At 38.0% G+C, this 24,823-nt stretch overlaps 1 protein-coding gene across 3 annotated transcripts in view; it reads right to left on the bottom strand.

The window, feature by feature from the left end:
* The window catches only part of step (cytohesin steppke), a 596,835-nt gene that overhangs the window by 492,419 nt on the left and 79,593 nt on the right, over nucleotides 1-24,823 (bottom strand). The window contains exon 1 of one of the 3 annotated variants that reach the window (XM_067132808.1): nucleotides 18,556-18,692. The exons of 1 other annotated variant lie outside the window; for it this stretch is intronic. In XM_067132808.1, the coding sequence (XP_066988909.1) occupies nucleotides 18,556-18,604 (49 nt within the window). In that variant the 5' untranslated portion in view covers nucleotides 18,605-18,692. Of the gene's footprint in view, nucleotides 1-18,555; nucleotides 18,693-24,823 lie in introns of those variants that run through there. One more of the 3 variants, XM_067132816.1, reaches the window with a different exon arrangement.

The raw sequence follows: 24,823 nt of genomic DNA, 5'->3' as shown, positions 1-24,823 counted from the left end.
CGTTAGCTATATAGGAAATCAGCTGAAATCTTCAGACGTTTAATTGTATAATAGTATCAAAATAGTTTAACCAGACCACAGGGCTGATTAACACCTCTCACAGGTCTGGCCGTTTATTTGCATTGAAAATACAAAATGAGTACTTTGGTAATTTCAAAAATGTATTTACATTACGTCTCTTTCCTTTTACACCACCAAAAATCTGAAGAGAAAATCGTGACATCAAATCATTTGCACTATTTGATTATCAATGGTGGTGGTAAGCATAGTAAATGTTATGTGGTACATATATGTCATAATATAAATATTCAACTATATAAACCAATTTATTTGAACAGATAACTTTACTTCAATAGAATACCACTACACTTACTCTTTCCTTGTAAACCACCGAATATCCAAATAGGGAAATCGTGGCATCTAATCATTTGTAATAATTAGTTTGAAATGGTAACAGCAAACATAGTAACTAAGTAGTAGCGAATATTTGTCATATTGCTATATTAAGAATACAAACTGATTCATTACTATCGACTTCACTTCAAAAGAACACCAAATTTTAAACTTGTCCTCTGATCCGAAGACGCATTGTTTGTACTGCATCGTTCTTTAACTATACAAGATGTCTCGGTATCGGAATTCCAAGTACAGTAATTCATATTGAAGGTTCCTTGCATAATCAGTTGATTCAAAATGCAAGCTACAAATCCTTGAAGAAACCGCTTTAGATTTGTCTTTCTCTTGCGCAGATGAATCCACTTCTTTTGAAGTTCATTTTCAGGAACTTTATGAAAAGTGAGATCAGTATTTCGACCTGAATTGGAGTAACATCCATGCAGTTCACAAATATTCGGCATCATTCTACAATGACAATGACCAAAATATACGTGAATACACAATATAAAATCACGATCGCCCTGTGACGTCATGCGCGAACTTGGTCGAATTTTGTGTCAATTGTGAACAGACCTCTCCCGTAGACCATGGACTATTCAGTGTCGGGACGTACTGAACACTTGACATTATTTCGTTCTTCTCTCTCTACCCCTCGTTTTCCACCGCAAGTTGCGATCCACGACAGTAGGCTAACAGCCAGACATAATTCAATGTTCAATCAACAGAAGTAACCTGGTTATAAAGAAAACGCACCCACACAAGTGTTCTTTTCTCGCCCAATTAACAAATTCGAGGTTCGCCAATTGAGTCGAATATGGCACCACTACACTACGAGACCGCTACTGGACCTCCAATATTTGTTCCTGAAAACAAAAATCCTGTTCTACAAAAAGGCAATGTGCACCACACATACATTTGTCCGAGTGGAACAATCGACCTACAGATAATGAACCCGACGTTCAGGCCTGACATCGTCCAGCTCAGGGTTATTATTCTCCTTGCATTTTAATACATCTTTATCTGTTTATTATTATTTTTGTTTAATAAGTGAGATATCTTCTTTCTGTATTTCCATTTATCTCCTCTTACTCTTCCCAATGAAAGCCATATTCTTTGGAAGCTTGAATTTCAAGTTAATGGCCCCTGGGATTGTTCCATACAAATAGGGTTCATCTTCTGAATAATAATAATAATAATAATAATAATAATAATAATAATAATAATAATAATAATAATAATAATAATAAATACCCTAATATCCTCTCTCACCACCGGCCCCTTCTCAGTATCTACTGTAGAATGAAAATGCCCTTGTTCAAAATCGGGACTTGCAGTCTCGACCCCTGTTATATTGTGTTACTTATCTTGTACGATTTGGGTGCAAGAGTGAATAAATAAAAAAAGAAATGAAGGAATGAATGAGGGAAAAATATTGGACCCTTCTCTCTCTCTTTCCTCAACAAACCCACAAGTAAACAAACAAACACCAAACACCAACAGAATGTCTCGCATAAAACTCGTCTTGAAATAACATCGCTGAAATTTGGACAAACATCGTAATAGAGTTTGAGTCTTTTTCGCCTTCGCCTCTAGGCTTTTAACACACGTTTCCGACGCTATTCCCTCGCTTTTCTTCAAATTAAGGTTCCTCCCGAATTCTTTTTATTCCCTTGCATCGCTCGTCCCTGAGTTTTTTATTCTTCTCTAAATGTTCTTTCTTTGTCAATATTTCTTTTTATATTTCTGGGCATATTTTACATTGTAAGGTTCCCTTTCTCATAAATTTCAAGTTTCGGCAAACGCCCCGAGCATTTGAATACCCCTTTGACATCAAGGTCTAGACCTTGTTTGACATGACCCATGGAAAACCAAGTGAAAATCCAGACGGTGCAATTTAGTTTATTATCTGATTCAAAATAATAATAATAATAATTTTAATTAACTTCTAGCTACTCAATCATTCCTATATGCATATAATGATGAAGCATGGTTCTAACCCAAAAATCATTTAGTTATCAATAAGACACAATTATGTCTCGATCAGGGACACACACACACACACTCTGCAGAAACCAACAACCCAACTATACAAAGCAAGCATTCCCATTTTTCTTAATCGATTTCTACTTATCATTTTTAAAAGAAATTCTAGTCACTATTTCTAGACAAATGTAACGGTTCAACAGGTGTGAAGACACTTGCCGTGCAGCGGCACGATGACGCAAGACAAGTTATCTCTTATTCAGCTACAAGAGCGTGGGCTGACACGGAACACCGAAACCGCAACTTGATAACAGTCAAGCCAACAGGACTCGCGGCAGAGATACTGCTGCATTCACATTTCAACCGTTGAAACGAATGCGCGTAAAACTTCGTCGCTCCCCGCTTCATACAACTATCTACACGAAAGGCTCATCAGCAACATGGTGAAACTTCAAACACATTGCGCTACTGAATTGATTTTATTATAAAATTTGGGCCAAAGGCCAAGCACTGGGACCTATGAGGTCATTCAGCGCTGAAACGGAAACTGACAGTAAAAGGTTTGAAAGGTGTAAACAGGAGGAAAACCTCACAGTTGCACTATGAATCAATTGTTGGGAGAGGATGGAAAGTAAGATGGAAGAAAGATAATAAGGAGGTACAGTAAAAAAAAAAGGGGTTGCAGGCACGCTGCAGAGAACTTTAAGTAATGCCTACAGTGCGCCGCGCGTGAGGCGACCTGACGGCACAATCCCTCTAAGGGGCACTGTTCTATTCAATACCATCTCGCACCAACTTTTGGACTCGTTCAAAATCAAGGTCATTCCTTTCTCATACCTCTTTCACTCCATCTTTACAGTTCTTTCTGCGCCTCCGTCTCTTCCCTCTTAACACTTCAAAATTATATAACGTTTCCACCGGCATTTCATACCCCGTTCTTCTTATATGACCAAACCATCTCAAAACACTCTGATCCAACCTTTCACCTACAGGAACTTTTGATCAATTTTTCGTATTTAATATACATATACATATATATATATATATATATATATATATATATATATATATATATACATATATATATATATATATATATAATAATTATATATATATATAAATAATTAGATATATAAACAATATATTTACGCAAAGAAACATTTACTAACAAACTATTATAGGTAACTGTATGAGAGAGAGAGAGAGAGAGAGAGAGAGAGAGAGAGATGAAAATTCATTAAAGGTAAAATACTGCCACGCATAAATACGATCACTGCAAACACATTCTCCACTGAAAAGTCAAAGGAAGAGAAAAGACTGATTTGCATATATGTGACCTTGAAATTTAATACACTGTGTACTGGAGACATCATCTACTTCTACATGGCAGCATCTTGCTGGCTGCATATAGGTCCACAAGTATAACGTTCCACGAGGAGTTTGACATTTGCAAGGTCATCGCCTTTCAGGCCAAAACCTAAATGTAATGACTCCAAACATTGAATCAGAGCACCTGTGGAATCAAGAGGAACTCCGCAGTAGACTGTCATAATTTTTCATATACGTATGCTAATGAACTTTGCGATGAACGACCAGAAAACCACGTTGACAAATCTTTTTTTTATGGTTTTTATCTGTACCTCTTGTCATTCTTCTGCCTTTTTTAAAAAGTCGAACTTTAACACGATGTATGCACTTGCAGATAAGACGCGCCGCATAATACATCAACTTCCACTCATTTAGAAAGTTTATTTGAAAGATCATGGGATTTAAAAGATATTTTGCATGATAAAAGTAATTTTGAAAGCAAAAAAAAAAAAAAAATTTTTTTTTTTCAATTTTTCTTAGCCCTGTATTCTTATTAAATACCAGGGAATTAGTATATGTCATTTACACTGTTCCATTACCAAATATGCTTTTGTTTAAGATACCCAGTTATGTTTACCGGTATAATTAAAAACTGCATGAAAAGTATCGAATACAGAGAGAGATCATATCACGTTGGTAGAATTTGCAGACATCTGACAGCGTCCCATAACAAATAATAAACTGGGCACTGCTATAAAGGCAGAGGTTACCGAGACTCATGTCGCTAGTGATGTCGATCTACCACAACACTACACCTGGAGTGGAGGCAGTGGCAAGTGTTTCTGAGGAACTTGAGATAAATGCTGGTGTACATCAGGGATCACAAAGGAAAATATAGTTGTTGTGAGAAGTGATTATGATTACAAAATTCCCAAGGAATTTGAGTTCTGATTCCTGAAGGGCCTTAAAAAACACACGAGGAAGCTACGGAGCTGAGAAACCTGCTGTGATGGATAAGAGGTCTCAGATGAGGTAGCGCATTTCTGTTACCTTGGGGACTCATTGGACAGTGGAGCAGGAGTTGTGAGAGCAGTAAGAAAGAGTAGCTGCAGCAGGGCTGAAATGGAGAGAGATCAGCTAGATTACTGGTGAATAAAAACAGTCCCATTAGTGGAGAGAGAACAGCCTGGACAGAGCATAGACTTATGATAAATACATTAGGCAACAGAAAAAAGGGTAATAACAAGGATAATGGGGTAAATTTTGAAAGGGTGTGTGATCGCATACTGTTAATACCTATGCCTGAGTACGGTGGGAAGATTGTACCGTAATGACAAACTGGGAGATGTGGTTGCTAAGATTTGGACATGCGATGAGAATGGATTAGACCATGAGTCAGAAAAGTAATGGATACAGAAGTAAGAGGAGAACGCCCTGTAGCAAGGAACAGGAAAGCATTAAGAAAGGGGTTAGATGAAGACCTAGATTTGATGGGAATTCCGACAGAAACACTGTAAGAAAAAGAAGAGTTGAGAGAACTCTTTTATACGTATAACCCCACACAGGGAATTCCTGACATAAAAAAAATTTTATGATGATAATGAGGAGGAGGATGAGAAGGAGTAGGAAGAGATTTCGCCTGTTTTCCAGCATGCATCACCATCTACTGTATAAAATACCAGACTGACTTAAACGCAGTGGAACACCATTTCATTTCTGACATGAAAGGCACCTTTCACGAAAAATTCAGTAGTGCTTTATTAAACCGAAAAAATAAGACTTTTTCAAGAACAATTACGGGCTACTAGCTAATACTTCTCAGCCTGGGCAATGCTGGAAAATCTGCTGGATAACAATAAATAAAACAACAATGGGCGACTCCATTTTACATCAATGCAACTCTCTTGAGTTTCCAGAACTCCATTTTTCAACTTTGTTAAAGACGTTTCTGTAATTAGCTCTTCCGTGCGTTATTAATAACAAGAGCAAGCTCCTCATATGAGAACAACCACCACAATATAATAATAATAATAATAATAATAATAATAATAATAATAATAATAATAATAATAATAATAATGTATTTACAAATGATAAATAAATTCCAGAGAAGCAAAATGACAGTTCTACAAGAAGGAGCTTATGTATTTATTTTATCATTTGTAAATACATTTATAAATGTGGATTTTGTATTTTATAAACATATTCACGGGATTCAAGATAGATTTGCAATAATAATAATAATAATAATAATAATAGAGAAGCAAATTCAGTAACTTATGTTCCCTAAAGCTATCTATATTGATTTATCTTTAAATATATGTACATATACATAACTGTGGATTTGCTTGATTTATTTTAAGAATCATGCTAACTATGATTTGCTTTTTTTAAGACTAATACTATGAGTACTTTTTAATAATAATAATAATAATAATAATAATTATAATAATAAACTGTAAAGCATACATATTCTTTCTAGTACATCTATATCTTTATCATGTCACTAACTCACTGCAGATTCGATCTTACGGCGCTTTTTCAGCACCATTAACTGCGTTTTACAGTGCCGTAACTTGATGTTGCATCAAGTTACGGTGCTGTAAGGCATTAAGTTCACGGAGCTTACGGCACTGTAACTTGATGCAACATCAACTTATGGCGCCATAAGCACTGTCAAAGCGCCGATAACAGAGAAACACCGACTTATGGCAGAAATCAACTTACAGCACAGCACTGGAACGGATCTCCCGCCGTAAGTCGGGGACCTACTCGGGAATTATTTCACCACCTTCTGCTTACACATGACCTGGTCACAAGCTGTTTTCCATTACTCCTGATGGAATGGAATATAAAATTCAGGCCAATGGCCAAGCGCTGGGACCCATTAGGCCATTCAATGCAGAAAAGGAAATTGAGAGTAGAGAGGTTTTCAAGTGTTAAAGGAGGAAAACCTTGCAGTTGGAAGACGGTAAAAAGTAAGATGGAAGAAAGAATATGAACAAAAGTACTGTACACTACAAGGAATGACAGGCGTTGCAGCAAGGGGACCAAGGGATGCTGCAAAGATCCTTATGTAAAGCCTACAATGCACTGCGTGAGGTGCACTGATGGCACTATCCCCAACCCACGGGGCATTACTCCTGATGATATTCCACACACCCCCTAAACACTTTGAGGAGACAAAGTTTAAACCATTTTAAATATCGATACTGTCATCATCTGAACGGAATGATACATAACCACTAAAGAACTACGCATCAAGGGATTCTTGTTGGCCTCCACCCTATCACAGGCAGTGGAAGTTCTTCATGCAGCCCCAACCGACATTTATTAAGATTAAAAGACACCCGACACGTCTAGTAACAGCACCCCTTACTGAATACAAAATGGGAGGTAACCTCCCTACCATTCATTCAAGAAACTCCTACACCAAACATATCGCAGATGCCCATGCCCACTGAGCAGGACATAATCCACCCAACCACCCAAAGGTTGATTCCTCCACCTACCAAAGCTATCTTCTTTGCAGTCACGAAGGATTGCCAGGTCAACATTTGAAACTGCCATGCAGTAGCAACAACTAATAGTTCCTCTACCCTGCTGCTACCTCTTTTCTCCCCTAAACACATTACAGTTCCCACTTGGGAACACATAGCCTTCAGCTCAGGTCATGCCTAAAAAGATGGATAAGTGAAATACCTGAAATGTCCAAATAAGAAGATAAAAATACTAAAAAGAAAACTATCATCTTTAAAGCAATACCAAAAACAACAATACCCCATAATGAACCATTATCAAAGGTAATAATCAACTGCAAAGTGAGCACAGCTTCTGAATATATTACATAGACAAGAAATTGCGGCAAACAATGAGGATGCCAAAACACTGCTTGGCTAATTAAAAAAGCATTAAAACATATTTACTTACGACTAATATCAAGAATATAAAAACCTGCAATTGCACCATAAATGAGCCAGCAACCGTGCTTTAGTTTTTTTTCTACCATACCCTCATATGAGATAAAACATGTTTAATCCATGAAAAATTATAGAACTGATAAACTGGAATGAATTAACGCAAGTTTTACTATCATGAAATAACTTTTCATGACCTGAATAAAAGCTCACATAAAAAAAATAGTGAATATACACAATAATGAAGAGTAAATACTGTTCTGGAGAAAAATGCCTCTAACTTTTAAAATTTTATCTAACATGTTTCAAGGGAAACTTCAAAAAGGTTACATACATAGTATTTATGCTGGGGATCATTAAGGAGCTTAGGAAATACTGTAGTGTGTACTAGTAAAAAAAATTGCCTTGACTCACAATGGATGATAAGGGTCATTTCTATACTACAAGTCTACTAATGTTCACTGACGCTTAAGAGCCAGATAATGCATCAACTGGACCACATTCAACAACTACTAACCAACAACAGTATGAAGATTGGATAAGAAAAGAGGAATTTAACATCCAAACAACTACCAAACAAACACGGCCAGTGAAAGACAACCATAGATTATCAGAGCACTGCTTTTGAAACTGCCCACAGAGGAGAGGTATAATTTAAAAGGGATACCCAGATGAAAAGTCATTTCCTAACCACCAAGAAAGTGTTTCTCAGGATGATCTACCTCTATAAGATATCAGTAAGAAACATTAATACCCAATATAGAGAGAGATCAGAAAACTAGCATGATGCTCACACTCCATGCCAAGCTAAACCATACTACCATCATCATCCTGAAGCATCCAAAATCCCAAAGAAACCACGAGGGAATCTTTAACCATAAGATTTATTCAGTATAGCAAAAGTACAGTAGGGTGAAACAGTATAATAACTTGAAAGTTGTGAATCAAACAGAAAAGTCTGGGACAGACTAATGTAAAATTGTATTATTCAACAAAATAAGAAGACCGACAAAACGATTAGCTAAGAATAATAATTTAATGAAGATAATGTATTTACTTTAAACTGATAATTGACCTTCATCTTTTCTAATATCTGTATGACTCTATAACAGTAGCAAACTCCTCAGCTAATTTCTTTGCTCTGGAATATAGAGTTTAAGCCAAATGCCAAGCACTGGGACCTAAGAGGTCATTCAGCGTTGAAAGGGGCGTTGAAGCAAGTTGGTCTGAAGGGTGTAACAGAAGGAAAACCTTGCAGTTGCACTAAGAAACAATTGTTAGGAGGGTGGAAAGTCAGATGGAAGAAAAAGAAAATGAACGGAGGTACAGTAAAAGGAATGAAAGGGGTTGCAGCAAAACCCTAAAGTATTGCCTAGAGCGCACCACGTGAGGTGCATTGACAGCACTAGCCCCCTACGGAGAACTTCTTTGCCACGAACTTCCATAGTGCCTTGGATATAACTTCTTCCTCTGCCCGAGCTGCTTTCTTTCTCTCTTCCTCCATTTCAATGAGCTTCTCATTGGAAAGCTCTTCAGCCACAATGCTAACTAGTTCATGGACATCCTCTGAATCGATGTCAAGTTCAAGCTGTTTCCCACACTCTAATATCTTGCTAGTGAAGATTTCATCATCAGCAGAAACTAGGTTGAAGCCTCTGAGTGTTGTCACACATCTTCAAAACTACTTCCACATGCCAATCTGCACTGTTTTGTTACCTCTTCCCATGTTTCAGTGATGTTCTGGATACTGATGACAGTGTTAAATTCCTTCCAATATCCTAGCAACATTTGGCCAGATTCAGTCGCTCCATCAAATCAGTAGCTTTGAATACAGTTACCACACCGTGGTCCACGGGTTGAATCAGTGTGATTGTGTTTGTTGGTATGAAAACAATATTGTTTTGCCTACAATATTCGTGTTGCATGAAATAAAACAGTCCAAAAACCAAACCCCAAGCAATGCAAATGTCATCCATTCTTTCTTGTTAAGACAACAGAAGATAGGAAGCATGTACCTGTTCACTTTCTTAAATGCTCTAGGGTTCTCAAAATGGCAGATTAAGAAAGGCTTCAATTTAAGCCTAGCAACATTTCCACCCAAAATCAATGTTACTTGAATGCCTTGAATCCAAGTACTATCTTGGACTCTTGATAAACATATGTATGTTCCAGCATAAGCCAGAACAAACTTGTTTAATAAACACTTTGTCACCTCCATGATCGGCAATTGTTGCTTCACTGCTGACCTTCACATCGTGAAAATCATGATGCCTTTTGAAATGTTGGAACCATGCTTGTCCTGGTGTAAGCTACTGTCTGCAAGTAGGACCATCGGCAGGCTCTTCAAGAGTTTCAAAAAAGACTTCTTGCTTTAGCCTGGATCCTCAGTAAGTTAAGCAGCATATTCTACCATAACTGGTCTTTCATCCATACATCTAGTAATTTCTCCACCTCAACAAAGAGAAGTTCTCTTTTCTTCATGATGAACAGTGGATTTTACTGATGTCAAAGATTTCGTATAATCATTATTTTGCTTCTCATCATTTAAGATGATGGATATTGTTGATTGCAAGTCTAAGTTCACATGCAAATGCCACTACTGTACAGGCATGCCACCTTCATGCTTGGCAATTATCTTAAATTTTGCCTCAAGGCTAACTGCCTTCCTCTTTTCAACATAGCAGGACACACAGCTGAATATTTAGTAGACTTGATGGATGCTTAAAAACACAAGACAGATACAGGAGGGCGTCCCAAAAAATAATAGCAACACACAACACTATAGACTATCAGTTTTAAATACCAGAGATAGCATGGCAGACTGGGAAATGAGGAGTGCTGCTGATCCCTGGGTGCCCAGCAAGCACAAGAGAGTACTGTTACTGTGTATCAATTTCCTGGAAAAAATCTGAATTCAAAATTCAATTTCTGCTGAAGGTGCATTATCACCATGATTACATCAAAATATTGTAAAACATACCATCATAACCCATAAAGTGCTTGGCACATTTCAACCCATAATCTGATGTAACATTATTGGTGGCAATAAAGATATTTAATTTTACTTCTTTTTAAGTATGGGCATCCAATTCCATTGAAGCATGCTATCAAAATTTACTTGGTTTTGGGGTGTTCTATTATATGCTATGTGGTGGACTGACAAAGTGTCCTCACAAGTCCTGCAAAATAATGATCAAATACAGTAAAATGACTGAAAACTGCAAAGGCTGGTGTTGGCTGGAAAATTTTAATGTACTAAATCAGCTCCTGTACAGAAAGTATGATATTAAGGCCCAGACTGAGCAAACAACCATTTGCATCTACAGCTCTGGGAATTTCAACAATCACTAAGAGGAAAGGCATGAAAAATGCCAAGTTAGCTAAGCTGGACCAACTGCTGTGCAGGGGCATCCCTGTAAGAACCTTAGCAAGGGCAGGGGGAAGAGGCTTCTTCAGGATTCGTGAGGAACAAAGAACATGTGATAGTGCTATGGTGTGCTGATACCTTGGTAACATATTAGCCTAAATTGTTTACTGAGGGAAGATTAAAAAAACTGGGGGCATTTACAAACTTTTATTTCCCCAGTGCAGTATGACATGCAAGGGAATGCTTGGATGACTGCAGAAGTCTTTACAAAGTCCTAACATTACTCTCCCCCGTTTGCAAACAGCACAGTGCATTCAAAGATCATCATCCATTAAATTAGGGATGCCCAAGCCACCAATGTGCTGAGCAAGCTTCCAGAACACGATGTCCTCGATGAAACAAGATGATGATGTACCTGTGGTCTCACAGGTGACTGACAAGGATATAATCTCGAATGTCACCAACATTCTGGCACTAGAAAGAAACATGCAAACTGCAATGGCAAAGAATAAGATGGAAAACAAGAGAATGCCTATTCTGGTGACAATACTGTATTCTGATGGGACATTTAAAATGACCTACAAACTTAACAATCAAGCTTCTATTACTCAAAATGGCCAAAAGTGAAAAATTGAAAATGGCAGCAGTGATAAGTACAGAATACAAATAAAAGATATCAGAAATGAACATAACAGGATAGTATACAATTATAATACTGACAAATAGCAGTTAAAACAAACAACTTGAATAGATTACGGCTCAGGAGCGTGGTGCTAAAAATAGCATTACAAATAGCATTACTGTAAGTCCTCCCTTAAGACCATTGACAAGCAAAACATTGTCAGAAGAGTGTCATAGCTTTATAGTAATAGGCATGACACCTCAACAGCATGAGGATGCTAAGTTTCTGCAAAAAAAATACAGTAGTATACACTAATTCATAAGGTACATATACCAGAGGCATTTGTTACTGAAAAGATTACATTTATAGAATAACATTACCAAGGAAATGTGACAATATGAATCATCATTACAAGTATTATCAGTATTATTACAGGTAGTACTAGGATTATGAAAAAGGAACCCAACACTGAGGGTAACTTTACTTAAATGATACAGGGGTTACAGTATACGTAATTCCTCACTTATTTGCAACAATGATAAAACCAATGCAACCTGTTTTAGGTCATTTATCCTTCCTTTACAGGAATACTGTTCTCTGGCGTGGATGTCTGCTTCTGCCAGAGATTTATCTATTTTACATGAGTAGTTTGTGGTGGTACTGTAGATTTATTTCCTAGCATTTGCAGTTATGACTTCGACCACTGACAGCAGTCTCTTGTTTGTCAATTTTTCATACGTTGTATTTTAAAAGAGGACTTTCACTATCACAACTGATCCCCAATACTCTTTTCCTGCTGAGGGCAACCAGAATTGCCGAACAGCAGCATCAATATGCGGTAAATGTGACTCGCTGTGGAATTTCTCACTTCCAGAGGTCTTCTGTTCCTCACACCATTGTACTGTGGAATTATTTCCATGAGGATATTTTGCAGTTAGAGTCTTAAAAGTTCAAGCAAAGATGCAAAGCATTACTACCCTAAAACAATGCACCTTAAATTTAAATAGTAATCCATTTATATTCTTATATATTTATCTATAATCTATATTATCTATACCTTCAGAATCATGGAGTGGGTGGATATGTTTAGGATTACTTCAAGATTTCCTTACAGGTAGGCAGCAGCGAGTTGCTGTGGACAGGATCTTTAGTGAACCAAGACCTATTGTGACTGGAGTTCCCCAGGGCAGTGTTCTTGGTCCACTGTTATTTTTAGTGTATACAAGTGATGTGGTTGTTGGCCTGGAAAACAAAATTGTTCAGTATGCCGATGTTGCAACACTTTTGGGTGCAACAAAGTCTCCACTTATGGCAAATGAAGCTGCCCTGAGCCTCAACCAGGACATGGACCAGATCAGGGAATGGTGTAGTCAGTGGGGTATGAGGCTGAACTCCAGTAAAACAAAAACACTTTTGATTAGCAGATCTCGTACAGATTTCTCACCCCATCCACTCATTCAGGTGGATGGAACTTTGCTGACTGAGTCTGAAGCTTTAACTGTAGGTGTTACTTTTGACTCACATCTAACTTTTGAGAAACATCTAATAAAAGTTTCAGCAAATGCTGCACAAAAGTTAGGTATTGTTCATAAGGCCTAATATATTTATAACAATGACAAAATCAATGCAACCTGTTTTAGGTCATTTGTTCTTCCTTTACTAGGAATACTGTACTGTTCTCCGGTGTGGATGTCCACTTCTGCCCGAGATTTATCTCTTTTAGACAGAGTGGTTCATGATGGTAGGTTTCTGTTTCCTAATACTAGTAGTTATGACTTGGACCATACACGGATGGTCTCATTTGTCACTTTTTCACAAGTTGTATTTCAACGGAGTTACTTTCACATTCACATTGTCTCTGATCCCCTTTATCTGCCGAGAACAACCAGATTCGCTGAACAGCAGCACCAATATGCAGTAAATGTGCCTAGGTGTCGAACTTCTCAGTTCCAGAGGTCCTTTGTTCCTCACACCGTTGGACTGTGGAACAGCCTTCCAGGATGTCGTGCAGTTGGACCTTCAGAAGTTCGAGCAAAAATGCAATGCATTACTACCCTAATACTATTTTTCTTGCATTTTAATACATTTTTATCTATTTATCTATTAATTTCTTTTTTCTTTTTCAATAAGTGGGATATCTTCTTTCTGTATTTCCCTTTACTTCCTCTTACTTCTTCTGAATGAACACCTTAATATTCTTTGGAAGCTTGAATTTCAAGTCAATGGCCCCTGTGGGCTTGTTCCATATGAATAGGTTTCATCAACTGAATAATACAATATAATAATAATTATATTAATTCATTCATTTATATTTCTTATCTTTTCTAATAATTGATCTCTTCTTCCTGTATTTCTAATACATTCTGTAACTTTCTTCAAATGAACACCATATTCTTTGGAAGCTTGAATTTCAAGTAAAAGGCCCCTGCAAGTTTGTTCCAAGTGAATAGGTTTATCTTCTGAATAATAATAATAATAATAATAATAATAATAATAATAATAATAATAATTATAATAATAACCAACTACGTAGAGGATACAAACACCATCTCCCACCAACAGAAAGGCTGCAGAAGGAAGTGTAGGAGCACAAAAGACCAGCCCCTGATAGACAAAATGGTAATGCAGAATAGTAAGAGAAGGAGAGCCAACTTAAGTGTGGCAAGGATTGACTACAAGTATGCCTTACAGACACTGCATATGTGGCTAATAGAATGTCTGAAAATATATGAGGCAGAGGAAAACACCACCAGCTTCCTAAAAAATACAATGCGCAACTGGAATGCAGTACTTACACGCTCTGGGATAATACTAGCTGAGGTTAATATCAGGAGAGGGATCTTTCAAGGCGACTCTCTGTCCCCACTACTCTTCGTAGTAGCCATGATTCCCATGACAAAATTACTGCAAAGATGGATGCTGGGTACCAACTCATGAAAAGGGGCAACAGAATTAACCATCTGATGTTCATGGCCGACATCAAGTTATATGGTTAAGAGCATCAAGGAAATAGATACCCTAATCCAGACTGTAAGGATTGTATCTTGATACATCAGGATGGAGTTTGGAATAGAAAAATGTGCCTTGATCAACATACAAAAAGGCAAAGTAACAAGGACTGAAGGGATAAAGCTACCACACAGGAATAGCATCAAGCACATACATGAGACAGGATACAAATACTGTACCTGGGAGTAATAGAAGGAGAGGATATAAAACACCAAGAGATAAAGACACCATCAGGAAAGAATATATGCAGAGACTTAAGGCGAAACTCAAGTCAAAACTCAACTCTGGAAACATGAAAACAGCCATAAACACATGAGCAGTACCAGTAATCAGATACAGTGCAGGAGTAGCATGACAATACACAAAACACTACCCTCAAGAGCAAATACAGACAGACTATAAATAACACGAAAGGAAGGGGGTGGGGGGCTACTAAGCATAGAAGACTGCGTCAACATTGAGAGCAGAGCACTGGGGCAATATCTGAAAACCAGTGAAGATGAGTGGCTAAGGAGTGCATGGGAAGAAGGACTGATAGAAGTAGACGAAGACCCAGAAATATACAGAGACAGGAGAATGAAAAACAGAACAGAGGAATGGCACAACAAACCAATGCACGGGCAGTACATGAGACAGACAAGAGAACCGGCCAGCAATGAAACATGGCAATGGCTACAGAGAGGAGAACTCAAGAAGGAAACAGAAGGAATGCTAACAGCGGCACAAGATCAGGCCCTAAGAACCAGATATGTTCAAAGAAAAATAGATGGAGATAAAATCTCACCCATATGCAGGCAGTGCAATATGAAAGACGAGTCCATACCCCACATAGCAAATGAATGTTCAGCGCGTTGCACAGAACAGTACAAAAAGAGGCATGATTCAGTAGCAAAAGCCTTCCACTGGAGCCTGTGCAAAAAACACCAGCTAACTTGCAGTAATAAGTGGTACGAACACCAAACTGGGGGAGTGCTAGAAAACAATCAGGCAAAGTTCCTCTGGGACTATGGTATCAGAACGGATAGGGTGTTACCTGCCAATAGACCAGATGTGACATTGATTGACACAATCAAGAAGAAAGTATCACTAATCGATGTGGCATTACCATGGGACACCAGAGTAGATGAGAAAGAAAGAAAAAAACTGATAAGTATCAAGACCTGAAAATCAAGATAAGAAGGATATGGGATATGCCAGTAGAAGCTGTACCCATAATCATAGGAACACTAGGCACGATCCCAAGATCCCTGAAAAGGAATCTAGAAAAACTAGATGCCGAAGTAGCTCCGGGACTCATGCAGAGCAGTGTTCTACTAGAAACAGCACACACAGTGAGAAAAGTGATGGACTCCTAAGGAGGCAGGATGCAACCCGAAACCCCACACTATATAAACCACCCAGTCGAATACGATGACTGTGATACACAAAAGAAAATTAATAATAATAATAATAACAACAATAATAATAATATTAATAATAATAATAATAATAATAATAATAATAATAATAATAATAATAATAATAATACTGATAAATCCACCCTGTTCATCTGTGGGTTAGAATCACAGCTACCTCCCCAAAATACCCAAATTTTGAATTGTTTATTTCAAGGCTGCCATTAGCTACCCTACGATAGCCCTATAACCTGTTTAAAATTATGAAATAGTATACTTTAGGAAAACATAAATCAAATAATCTAACAGTACCAAAGTTGACTGCCAGAAACACTTTCACTCACAACTACCAAACAGTGGTTATTTACTTCTACTATCAAACAGCAACATTAATGTAATGTAATGCAGTATAGTATTTATGTATTATCAACTCAGTTTACTAACAACATTATTAATAAACTAAATTAACATTAATCTGGCAAAAGGAACCAATTTACTTTACTTTTCTTTTTATAAATCAACTTTCAAGTGAACACTTAATGGAATAGTGCCTAAAGAGAATAAAGCAACTGTCACCCATCCTTTCCCTTTCTGCAGAAGTATAATTCAAATGTTTCTGAATTATAATCTGTACACACTTCTCTAAAGCAATAATCTTTTCAATTATCTATATGAGAAAAGTTGACTGCACCCGCTATGCAAGTCTACATGAAAAAAATAAGTTGCCATATGGTTAGCACATAAGTCTAGTTGTAGTTTTGACCATTTTAACGGTTATTTCAGCGTAAGAGTGGTTAATAATATTCTTCTTTCATTCTTTATATATTCAGCTGAAAACCCTTTTGGCCGAGTCAACTAATAATAAAACCAAGAGGGCTCCTAAGGGAAAGCAGCCTGCTGAGAGACACAATTTATGGGAAAAGATGATAAAAATAAATAAATAAAAGGGAATCAAAAATAAAAATGATACACCTGAAACTCATGAGACTTCAGCTGCCCTTTGTCACCACCACTATCATAAATCTAGGTACCTAACTCACAGCCTAGTCAACACAGGAACAATTTTTTTTAAGTGCACAAATCTACAATATAAGATATGCCTTTTCCCTTTACAGAGGTAATTGGTGTTGATGTTGCTAGACCCATACCTTACTCAATCCTGGGTGTGACCTAAAACTGACTACCCACAAGATACACAATGTACTTTTCAGTTCACAATGGGTTTTAATGGACCCACCTAAATTGCTCAGCCTTGATAGGAAATTGAAGCTGGCAATTCTCACTGGTGTGGTAAGAATTCTAGCCACAGGTCTAGCCTTTTACATATACGATTTCAGAGTAGTGAGACAAATGAGTATATACATTACACAAGGCAGGGAAACACCTATCCATTTCACAATTATTTTGCAGGACCACTGCTTGCTCCGGTAATTCTATATATTAGCTCCGCGCCTGTTTTTACCTTTTCAACTGGTTTTTTCTACACTTTTAAGGGTTCTGATACTGGCGATGCATCTTTTGTTGTCAGCCAAATGGAATGTCCCTTCGCCGTGTTTAGTACTGGCCCGGGGGAGGGGGGTACCCATACGCTAACAAGTTATTGCACTTGCCAGACGGGATATGAACCATTCGAAACAGACGTACCCGTGCTCTGCCTGGTGAAGATTGCGTATGGAAACCCCTTGTTGGATGGACTTCTGGGGTTAATTACAGATTAATTACACTCGAGCACCAAAACTTAAAGGTAAACTCATAATTAGCAACCAAAAAAACTGTAGAAAAATTCAAGTTATAGTGCCGTCGCGGAGCTACTATATAGTTCTACTCTTGCTCCTTTCTCCAATTTCTAATGATGAATAAAGTCAATTAAGTATCTACCCAACATATTTAAAATTTCTTAACAATTATATACCACTAGACCTATGCTACAGAAACATACATTTTGACTCATCATGGTGGCAGTGGGCTATTACAGAAAAAACATATCCGACTGGCTATTCAATTATATATCAGCTGGACTTGGCAAGCCAAAAGGGCCTAAAAATTTCTACGGCAGCCTTTGAATTTGGAAAATTATGCAAACCTCAAGTAGTAGGCCTATTGGTAAATTAGGCTAGGCTATTCTAGGTTTGCATTTTAGACAGCGAACGCCAATATTCCCATGAGTACCTGCAATTTTGTTATAATACCCATCTATCTTACAACAACAACTATAACCACAGCCATGTGCCGTAATAGGCATAATTCAAGACTGATGCCGTGTCCCTTTAATCGATCAAATAAAGCATACAACCAACGGTACGAATAAGCGACGAGACGAGATTCCCACCAAAAATGCTATTACCCCATGAATCTACATGTCCTAAACTTTACATCCAACGGGATCTGACTGTCCATAGAGCCACAGTCTCCTAAACGAGATCAAACAATTATTTGCTCCGGCTGAGATGCCTGAGGCTGCAAATTTTAGCCACTTTGTTTCTCGCCGAGTTTCGTGTCTCGGGACATCTTGGCCCTTAAATGTGCTTAAAATACGTCAAGGATCTCCTTTTATCTCACCTGCCACTGGAAAGCCATCGGTATGAAGGCCTGAAGTTGTCATTTTCATCGTTGACAGCCCAACCCCCAAAATTTATTCACTAAACAGCTAGAAGATGACCTTTGTCCAACATTTGTAAACAACAAACAAGTGAATCGGGTCATGCGCATAGGAGCTAGCAAAATGTCGAATCGTCAATATTTCAGAGACCGTTGTACCGGGTATTAAAAATAATGATGCTTTGGAAATTCTATTTACATCCTGCAGCTATTTTTTTCAATAATATAATTGTTTTCTTCGCGGAAACAAATGGATGTATATCATAAGTTTTTGGCCTAAAATTATTCACATACGCTTCGGTTCTGTATACAAAAATACATGAAAACGAAAATTATGAGTAAACAAAATAGTTTGAAACACACAATATCTGTTTACATTTAGAAAGGGCGCATATAAATATAAAATGCAGAATTTAGGCGTTCTCCATTTCATGTACTAAGAAGAAAGAATGGATTTTCATTCAAAAAGAAAACGGAATTAAATATATGGGTGACAATAGAAAACCTTCTCCTCTTAATGTTTAACGCCTATGTTGTTTGATTATGGGAACATGAACGTACACATCGATCATACTGAGTTGCTCATAAGTGGTAGCGGCATGAAAAAACTTGAAAACCATTAGACTAGAAGGACTTATTGTCAAAATAATCTGAGGACACCCCTGAATTACCAACATCTCTTTGCATTTTTTGCATCGTTTCTTCAAGCAAATCACATTTTCCATAGAACCTTGAGAACATATGTATCATATATTCATATTTTTAACGAAACAACGTGTATCATATGTTCATTTAAATTTTTTTAATAAAACACACTTCAGAGGAAAGACTATATTGGGATGAGTCTAATGGAGAGGAAAATAAAGAGGGGGTGGAGAGATAATGTCACATTTCTTCCAGTGCAATTCCAATTGAAATTTATTGTACAAAATAGAAAATAGAAAAAAACCCTCAACATACAAATTAACAATAAGTTCGTCACCAACTAAATCGAGAACAATGCCGTTGTTCAACCTACAACATCTATTGGCAAAACGTATGAATGCCTGTGTTGAAAGCAATCAGCTATTTGCTTTTTACAGGTTGGATTTTGCAAGGGCTTAGTTTCTTGTGGTGCTCTTCTTTCAATTTTGGTTGACGTGCAGAAATTCCTAGAATCTGGTCATCAAATTCATATGATAAGCCTTAACTTTAGAGTGACTACAAAGTTAAGTATATCTTAGTTTTACCAGACCACTGAGCTGATTAACAGCTCTTCTAGGGCTGGCCCGAAGGATTAGACTTATTTTACGTGGCTAAGAACCAACTGGTTACTTAGCAACGGGACCTACAGCTTATTGTGGAATCCAAACCACATTATAGCGAGAAATGAATTTCTATCACCAGAAATAAATTCCTCTAACTCTTCATCAGCCGGCCGGAGACTCGAACACGGGCCTACCGAGTGATAGGCCACAGCTCTACCGACTCCCCCAACGAAGAGCTCATAGAGTGACTACAGGAATGTAATCCTTGGTGTTACTTAGAGTAGTGTTCTTAATTCATTACTTCCTATATTACAGTAAGAAGTTAAGTATTCCTTAGTTTAACCAGACCACTGAGCTGATTAACAGCTCTTCTAGAGCTGACCCGAAGGATTAGATTTATTTTACGTGGCTAACAACCAACTGGTTACTTAGCAACGGGACCTACAACTTATTGTGGAATCCGAACCACATTATAACGAGAAATGAATTTCTATCACCAGAAATAAATTTCTCTAATTCGTCACTGGCTGGTCGGATAATCGAACGCGGGCCCAGCAGAGTGCTAGCCGAGAACGATACCAACCCCTCCAATGAGGAACATATATTACAGTAAGTACTTATGTGTAGTTTGATCTTGGAAATAATACTATTGCTTATGCAGATGACACTACTGTGTACATATATCCCTTCTTTTAAGTAGCCTATAAACCTAGGCTGCTGAATTACTTAAGATTTAGCTAAAAATTAGTCAAGGTCCAAATTCTGGGGATGAAGTTAAACCCCTAACAAAACTTAAGAGTATGAAAGTTAGGAGGTCTAAAACATAGGATCACCCTTACCCACACCCGACCCCCATCCCCGTACCAAGGTCTTTACACTGAAAGTGTTTCTTGATTTGCTTGTAACTCGTCTAAATTCTAGTTTTTTTTGTTATTGCCAAGTCACTCTGTACAAAAATATCCTATCTATCTCGTCTCTAATTGCTCAAAGAATTTGCCATACCAAGAAAGCCTTTCAAGGTTCTTGGAGACCTGTCTCCACTGAGGAAGTGCTTAAATTCCTTTATCTTTTTTTTTTTAATCTTTTATTTTAGAACATTGTTCCCCCTCCGGTCTTTAGCAGCTGACTCGCAACTTATACTGCCTGACGAAAATTTTAGTTTTATTAAATTTTATTCAAATATTTTATTTAGTTTTATTAAATCTTGATATTAATCTTTGGCACCGTCAGTCGATTAGCTCACTGCGCATAATTTATTTTTCTCTTGTCAATGTCCTTTTCAGTACTGGGCTGCTTTTCCTCTTGGGTCCCTTGGAGCTACGTCACCTTCCTTTCCCAAGCAGGGTTGCAGCTTGACCTGTAGTAATAATACTTAAAACTGCAGAAGCAATGTCACTGTGTCTAGGAGCTGTGATGGCTATAGGCTTATTAAAATCCAGAACTGCTCATCTCCATAAGAACATGTCACATTCAAAAAGACTGTTCACTCCAGAATGATTCCAGATAATGTCAAGGTGTATTTGGTAAATCATTTCACACGTTACCTTGACTTGAATGTCGAAATATATCCTGCTCATACCTGTCTTGCATCCAAGATGCAATCTTTATCTTCATAATGATTTGATACAGCGATCTTAGAAGTATCTTCAGGAGATTTTGTCGGGGATGGGGACAAAGGTATAGTTTCCATTTGTATATCGCTGTATATTTTGTCTTTTTATCAGATTTTTAGGAAAATGGGTCAACAAGGCACTACATTCTATAAGAAGAAAATCTCCAAAACCTTTGTTTGACACAAAAATCGAATCCTTAAATCCTTAGCTGGACGAAAACGCGGTCTAGTTCGTTGCCTTGAGATATCATGCCCTTCTGGAAGCGAAGGAGGTCTTTAAGACTATCAATGATCCTTGTAGGGAAGCCATCACCCCCATGTTTTATCAAACAGCTGTGGAAATAATGAAGTAGTGAGCTGCGCCAGTGGTACCATAAAAATTCTGACTTGGGACCTGGTTCTGACCAAGTATAGCAGTTTCACCAGGTCTCTACAGTTACATACCAATTACCAACGCACACCAACATCAATAGTTAAATCGAGTTTTCTGTACAGTGTATAATGCTGTATGAAACTCAGCCATGGCCCATGAAACTCTCAGCAGCGGCCCATGAAACTTTCACCCATGGCCCAGTGGTGGCCTGTTGGTACCTATAGCGGTGCCAGACCCACGATCACTGGCTAACATTAACCCTTAAAAAATCAAAACTACTGAGGCTAGAGGGCTGCAATTTGTTATGTTTGATGATTGGAGGGTGGACGATCAACATACCAATTTGCAGCCCTCTAGCCTCAGTAGTTTTTAAGATCTGAGGGCAGACAGAAAACGTGCGGACGGACAGACAAATAGCCATCTCAATAGTTTTCTCTAACAGAAAACCGCAGCGCATATTAAAACCAGCCTCTCTCACACAAACACAGTGAAATAATCAACACAAGTAGAACATCAAGCGCTGGGTACAGGCGCATCAAAATGCACGTAAGATCAGTGAACATTTAACATAAACTACCACACCAACGCCTTTCAAGAATCAAGAAGCCGCTTCTGGGTATCTTCTCAAGACCTGAGACGCGCGCAGACTTAGCGGCGTACCACTCTTGGATGATTGAAGTCTGTCAATGATTAGAGCTATACTGCACATTGACCAGGGCGGCTTCAACCTCCCCCACCCCCTCCCTACAACTCCGTGTCGTTTAAATATGGCCCTGGAGGGCAATGCCAAAGAAGAAATCATTATCTGCATGTCGTTATCATGTGTCACTCAGGAGTGCAGCAATGACTCATGTGCTTATACCGAGAACGACATTGGAGTGCAAATGCAGTGATGGTTCTCTCTCTCTCTCTCTCTCTCTCTCTCTCTCTCTCTCTCTCTCTCTCTCTCTCTCTCTCTCTCTATATATATATATATATATATATATATATATATATATATATATATATATATATATATATATATAATAATAGTGGTCTTGAGATACTTTACCAGAGATATCAGAGGGACGAACAGGTATGTCTATGGCTCGAATTCAAGGACATACACACACACGCACGTAAACACTACATCTGCACATACGCGTTAACACAGATATACGTCTGGATAAAAGAACATATACGTTCCCCGTAAATCCATCCCTTACAAGCGCATGCGCAAGTTTGCTCGCATGGGTCACAAACAAAAAGACTCCCCAAACTCTCTTTCATAATCATGAACAGTTCTAATGAATATTTGCTATTCGCCAATACAATGAAAAAATATAATGGAAATGGGAGACGTGGCATTCAGATCAAACGTAAGTGCAGGAAGATTAAAAAGGAATATCTCAGTTCCACGGGGAATCGAATTGAACTGAATTCAATATAGAATTTTAGGCCAAAGGCCAAGCGCTGGGACCTATGAGGTCATTCAGCGCTGGAACGGAAATTGACAGTAAAAGTTTAAAAGGTGCAACAGGAGGAAAACCTCAAAGCAGTTGCACTATGAATCAATTGTTAGGAGAGGGTGGGAAGCAAGGTGGAAGATAGAGAATATGAAAGGAAGTACAGTAAAAGGAATGAAAGGGGTTGCAGCGGGGGTCCGAAGGCACGTTGCAAAGAACCTTAAGTAATGCCTACAGTGGACCCGCACGAGGTGCATTGACAGCACTACCCACCAAGGGGGTCCACAGGGTATCAATAACAAAATACCTTTCAAGGGGGAAAGACAATCACACTAAGGAATATTATTATTGTGGTCTAGATTTGCAACGAGAACAAAAGAACTCAAGATCTGTCTGTGAAGAACAGCATCAGAACAATCTCAGGCCAAGGTATCATCAATACAAGAGTGTATTACTATGCATGCAAGATTGAGGTATTAATGACCGTCAGTCGTGTCGTCACTACAGTCACAAAATGAGTACTTTTAAAAGACTACTGCCCTAAGTACTATACGGTATTAAGTCACTCTTGAGGTTTTACATAATGAAATGCATCATTGTAACCTACACATATGAAAAAAGTCTTGGTTTGGTTTCGTCCGTTCCGAGGGACAACTTTGAGTCTAATACCTACCTCTTTGTTTGTTTTGAAAGTAACATCTAATTTCGACCTTTTTCAAGATTCCCTATGTGTACTTTCCTATTTAGCTTCTATTGACTGCAGAAATCAACAAAATCCAAGAAAAATACCAAGTACATTATTTACGCAAACAACTGGCATACTACAAATTTAACTCGAAAGAAATTATTCACCGTAGGGGGGCTAGTGCCGTTCCTGCACCTCAAGCGGTGTACTGTAGGCATTATTTAAGGTTCTTTGCACCGTCCCTTGGGCCCTTAGCTGCAACCCCTTTCGTTCCTTTTACTGTACCTCCATTCATATTCTCTTTCTTCCAACCTACTTTCGACCCTCTCCTAACAGTTGATTCATACTGCAACTGCGGGTTTTCCTCCTGTTACACCTTTCAAACCTTTTACTGTCAATTTCCGTTTCAGCGCTGAATGAACTCATAGGTCCCAGTGCTTGGCCTTTAGCCTAAATTCTATATTCAATTCAATTCTAAAGAAATTATCACCTTAAATAAAAGCAGTTTCAAATGACACAGTCGCAAGAAGCAAATAATGCGGGTTACACTAAATCGAAAAACAATAAAGAGCCTATACTGACGTATTGTACAGCACATTTGACAAGCATAAGGACTTACGCGTTCATCGCAAAACAAATTTACCATTTTCAAAATGCCACGTATTCAGATCTTCTCTGTGTTCAGTATCTGATTCACAGTAGTTTTTGAATTATTATTTCTATATTCTGTTCATCTCTTGTGAAGGCATGCAAAATTTTGTTTTTTCGATGCAATGCTTCTGACAGGTAATTGAGCTCACAGGACTTTGTTTCTTTTGTACAGATCTCTTGTATTCTCGGCCTAGCGTGCTAGACACTGACTAGCAC

The sequence above is a fragment of the Macrobrachium rosenbergii genome, chromosome 32 (genome assembly GCF_040412425.1).
Source record: "Macrobrachium rosenbergii isolate ZJJX-2024 chromosome 32, ASM4041242v1, whole genome shotgun sequence".
Taxonomy (NCBI): Eukaryota; Metazoa; Arthropoda; class Malacostraca; order Decapoda; family Palaemonidae; genus Macrobrachium; species Macrobrachium rosenbergii.
This window is presented reverse-complemented; position numbering and strand designations above follow the sequence as displayed.